The sequence below is a fragment of the Lygodium microphyllum genome, chromosome 10, assembly GCF_053477565.2.
Source record: "Lygodium microphyllum isolate KBCC chromosome 10, Lygodium_microphyllum_v1.1.10, whole genome shotgun sequence".
In the NCBI taxonomy this organism is placed as follows: Eukaryota; Viridiplantae; Streptophyta; class Polypodiopsida; order Schizaeales; family Lygodiaceae; genus Lygodium; species Lygodium microphyllum.
The window spans coordinates 147,500,926-147,505,679 of record NC_141144.1 but is presented as its reverse complement, the minus strand read 5'-3'; the positions used below and the strand labels follow the sequence as shown (position 1 = coordinate 147,505,679).

General features: G+C 44.8%; 1 protein-coding gene across 1 annotated transcript; it reads left to right on the top strand.

Moving 5' to 3' along the window:
- Positions 1-1,056: 1,056 nt before the first annotated feature.
- On the top strand, positions 1,057-4,342 carry LOC148030670 (hydroxyethylthiazole kinase family protein). The gene is made up of 2 exons (XM_087687021.1): positions 1,057-1,730; positions 3,647-4,342. Exons 1-2 carry the CDS (start codon positions 1,284-1,286, stop codon positions 4,034-4,036), a joined length of 837 nt encoding a protein of 278 aa, XP_087543147.1. The 5' UTR covers positions 1,057-1,283; the 3' UTR covers positions 4,037-4,342.
- Positions 4,343-4,754: the final 412 nt, after the last annotated feature.

The window sequence follows — 4,754 nt, the reverse complement described above, 5'->3', positions numbered from 1 at the left end:
AGGTCTTATTCCTAAAAGGACTCGTAAGTTGTGGGATGTATAAAGGCCTTCTAAGCCCCTTAGCGATATTGAGGTAATATCAACTAATATATTCCACAAACAAGCTAGCAATTCAAGGATTTCACTCAAACATGACAATCGCTTTTGATGCAGTCCTTTCCAGTCTCCACAGGCTACCACTGTATGATGGATACCGGATCAAGACCCTTATTTAAAAAAACCTTGATCCAACATTCTCTTAGCTGCCTCTTGAGTGGTAAATACCACTTTGAAAAACCGTTTCCCACCATAATATATTTGGTCAACTACCTTTTGGATTTGAGAATAGTGTTGAATCAATTGGCAACCTCCATTGCTTTGGAGGCTTGCTTGTAAAAAACGCCAATACAACCATTGTATTAAATGTGAGCACATTTTTATATACCTTATCTGCATCTAGCACCACTTTGCCTTGCATTGCTTCCATTGCTCTCTTCCACAGACTTTCGAAGACTTGGCACAAGGATCTCTACTGCTAGTCGTTGGTTGGCCTCTAACTGCAGACTGTACTCCTTATTAGAGTCCTCCTTCTTGCTTCCCTACAAGGCTTCCTCAAAATCAGTGCTACCTTTTGTTTTGGTAGCTTTCGCTTCAAACGATGAGCTCCTCTTCCTCCTGTGTACTCCCATTGTTGATCTTGTGCTTACCGCAAAGGGTTCGTTCTCATCTGCCCTCTCACTCATGGTGATATCTCCATTCCCATCATTGTACTTGGCCAGAATATCCTTGGCCACCTCCCATGGAGTCAATTGGATGAACGCTAGCGATATAGCATCGGCTACGAGTAGTGGCACTCAAATTTGCATATGTTAAACGAACCCTAATGAAAGCCGATAACTCTCTCTTTAATCTTCTCCATGCACACCTTGTGATGACGAATGACCAAAAACCGCTTCCGAGAGTACTTGGGGTACATTCCTTTTAAAATATGGAAATGATTTGTTGGTGGTAAATGTCGACATTTTTGTGCGAACTCGTCTACCTTAGCTGCACGTGTAAAACTGAAAATGGGGCCACGGGTCAGACCGTGTTCTCTTCTTCACGGCGTAGGAGTGTTAGTGACCGTCTTCTTTGCAAAGAAGAAACCATCGACTGGGAGAGGAGGCAGCCTACGCTGATCTCTGCAGCTCGTCGAGTACACAGAGAGTGGAAGCGGGCTTACGCAGTTAATCTTCTGCCGATATCTCAGCAGCAGTGAGGGGGCTTTCCTGCCCAAAGCAGAGCAGACGAGGAGGTAACAGGACATGGCAAGCTTCCGCGAGCTCCGAGGTATCGAGACTTGGGGTGCAGAAGCATGGAAGAGCCTGTGCAAGGTGAGAGAAGTGGCTCCTCTGGTGCAGTGCATCACCAATTTCGTCTCCATGGACATTATGGCCAACACCCTTCTCGCAGCCGGCGCCTCCCCTGCCATGGTGCATGCAGTTGAGGAGATATCTGAGTTCACAGCCATCGCGAACGCGCTCTGCATCAACATTGGAACGCTGTCGCCCGAGTGGATCTTCTCCATGAAGGCAGCTGCTGTTAGGGCAAATGAGCTGCAGAAGCCGTGGGTTTTGGATCCGGTCGGGGTTGGCGCGTCCAGGTTCAGGACGGAGAGGTGTCTTGAACTGATTTCCTTGGGACCTGCGGTAATCCGCGGGAATGCATCTGAGATCATGGCTGTGGTTGGTGCCACTGTTGCACCCACAAAGGTACTCTTCTATCCTCTTGTTGGGAGTTTTGACTCTGAGCGGGGCTTGGATGTTTGCTGAAGCTGCTTTCTAATGTGTTTCAGCAAACCAAGCAACATGTCAATTAGGGACTGAGGGTTAAGACTTGGAATTTTGTTGTGTCACACCTTTCATATAAGCATGGGAATACTGTCGATTCTTTCGTTGAAGACCTATTTCTGTTCTTCAGGTCTTTCAGACATTCGGAAATTCTGCTTTTTGATGATAAATGATCTCAGCAGCGATCAGTGATGGAACTCTAACCATTCTTCAGATGTCATAAACAGTTGTGAATTCATCAAATGCCATTACTACAGAGGAAAAAGTAACTCTTTTTCAATTGGCTCAGTTGCATGCCAGAAGCAGCATCCAGTGCCTTCAAAATTACCCGACTCACCCAGCTCCTTTCTAACTGCCTGCTAATCCTTGTGAACTTCCTCCAGGGCACAGAGACTTTGCTGGTCTTCAAATCATGAAGCTGATATTTTAGCTGCCATTTATTTCCTCCTCTCTTGATGAAATGCCATTTTGCGTAGCCTGCAGTGGCTCCTTGTATGTGATTAATTAAGTATTTCTCTCCGTGTCAAGTTGCAATGCCTCGAATCAGCTGACCCACCATATCCTTGAGATCTTGATGAATGAGGCGACTTCTATGCAGTTACAAGAAGTCATCGGCATGGCAGCTACATTTCATGCCAAAATATGGCCCTGGCCATTTTGGAGCATGATCTGATAACTGACAAAAATACGCTTGTTTCTCCATGGAAAGTTGAAACTGAGCATGTTGCAGTCAGATTGAAACTATGTGATCTGACACAGTAGGAGCATAAATGCAGGCATACTGTTTTTGGTTGCACTTTATGTTTTACAAAAAAAGAAAAAGAAAAAAGACGTAATAAGCACGCCAATTTGCAGAGTAGATAACGCCCATGAGTGTCTGCCCTACATACATAACAACTTCCATTTGCTCTGGGTGCTCAACAGTTGTACATTCTGATCACAATTGTTAGGAGCTTGTGATCCCAGGTTACCCCTGACATTAAGATATAATTGCCACCTTAGGATCTCTCTAGGACTACCAGCAGATGCATTACCAAACTTGCATTTCTACTTTAAACCAACCAATCATTCATTCTTTATGGTTGCCCATGGCTTTCCACTTGTTCAAGTACTCTTGACTGCCTACACTGCATAGAGGGATAGGGGCCAGAGGAAATTGGGAGCATGTGGACAGTCTGAGGAAATGTGGCAAACTTTTCACTTTCAAAACTTGCTTCTGCAAAAATCCTCAGTGGATTCAAAATGCTTATCTTCGTGTATGTGATCTCTAATTGTCATGGGTGAGTATCCAAACATAAAATGCAAGACTTCTTATGTTGTAGCTCTCCTCATTATGTAAAATCTACTCTCTTAATGTTAGCTACTGGAAATGGAAACTCTCAATGTTAGCTACCGGAAGTGGAAACTCCCCATACTCCACTTTTCACTGTTTCCGTGGTTCCATTTCCAATTCTCCTCAGCAGGACATAGAAATTGAAGATTGCGCTATTGTCTACTTGCTGTTAACAGTTACTTATGGATGATGATAATGATTTCAACTGCCTACGCCTCAACTGGTTTGCCTAGCTGCCCCAGGTCAACACTGCTATTCTTCAGCAATATCAGCAGCTTTAGAGTCGTCTGAGATCCCACGTCCTTCTGTCATTCTCTATTCACTACCAGATCAATCTTCTGCTGGTTGGCCTAGAGTGGTAGGCTAATGCCGTAGGCTGTTTTAAAGATGTCACTTCTATTTGTAGCCAGGGATATACATTTATCATTAATGGGAACAACCTGGTAGATGGATCCTTCCTACCGCTGTGTACTAAATCTTTGTGTTCTGTGGGTCTTTTTTACAGGGGGTCGATAGCTCACATAGCACAACAGATGCCCTGGAAGCAGCAAAAGAGCTAGCAAGAAAGGCGCAGTGCATTGTAGCTGTGTCCGGTGCTGTGGATCTCGTGACTGATGGAAAACGCGTGCTCGGAGTAAGCAATGGAGTGGCTTTGATGCAGCGGATCACTGCGACAGGTTGTGCCGTGACAGCTCTCATTGCAGCTTTTGTGTCTGTCAATCCAGCTAGGCCATTGGAGTCAGCAGCCTTTGCTTTGGCTTTATTTGGGTTGTCAGGTGAAATAGGTCTCGAGAGAGCGCAGGGGCCAGCTTCACTGCGAATGCATATGCTGGATGCTCTCCACAACTTAGATGAAGCGGCTGTTCATACTCGGATACGGATCGCTCAAATTTAAGAAATGGTGTATTGAATTGAATCCAGAACAGAAACAGTGTCCGAAATCCAGAGATAAGTTGTCACACCACCCAGATAGATTATTACAGCACAAATTCATGTAACACACTTTGATAAACATAATCTTCCATTACAAGCTTTCTAGTAGCTTCTTTTGGGCATTTCTGCCACAGCTTTTGTTAATATCCATTAAGACGGAAGCTCTGCAAGAATTTCCCCTATCAAAGAGATGGACTGGCTTTCAGTCTCTAGACAGTGCTCCCTTTGCGGTATTCTCAGGGGCTTAAACAAATCATGTATGTTTCAACGCCTTGTATGTCATTAACACTCTTGCCACTTTGATGATAATTGGAGACAGCTGACAGCCGATTGGCCCTAAAAATGGCGGCCCTTGCAGTATTTCTTCAACTGGAATCCCTCAGACTTTGTAATACACGGAGATTGACCCGCAAAATGTTGCTCAATCTCTCTACAAAATCGGGAACACTGGGTGGGTTGTCACAAATGGCCAGTTGCATAAATCCCCAAATTGCCCCTTTGATCTGAAGCATGATTGGGGCACACTTGCATATGCGGGTCTTCCAAATTACAGAGGGGCGGCATTCTTCTTTAGACTTGCTGCAAATGTTCATTTTTGCAGCAAACCCTTCGATCTCAAGGCTTCAATTTGTGGGCACGCTTTTCGAGGAGGCTGAGAAATCCTAATCACAGCAACAATC

Bases quoted from the DNA above. Each gene is read 5' to 3' on its own strand.
- LOC148030670 (XM_087687021.1), top strand. From the start codon at position 1,284: ATGGCAAGCTTCCGCGAGCTCCGAGGTATCGAGACTTGGGGTGCAGAA. The intron at 1,731-3,646 runs GTACTCTTCTAT...TCTTTTTTACAG, and splicing joins CCACTGTTGCACCCACAAAG to GGGGTCGATAGCTCACATAG.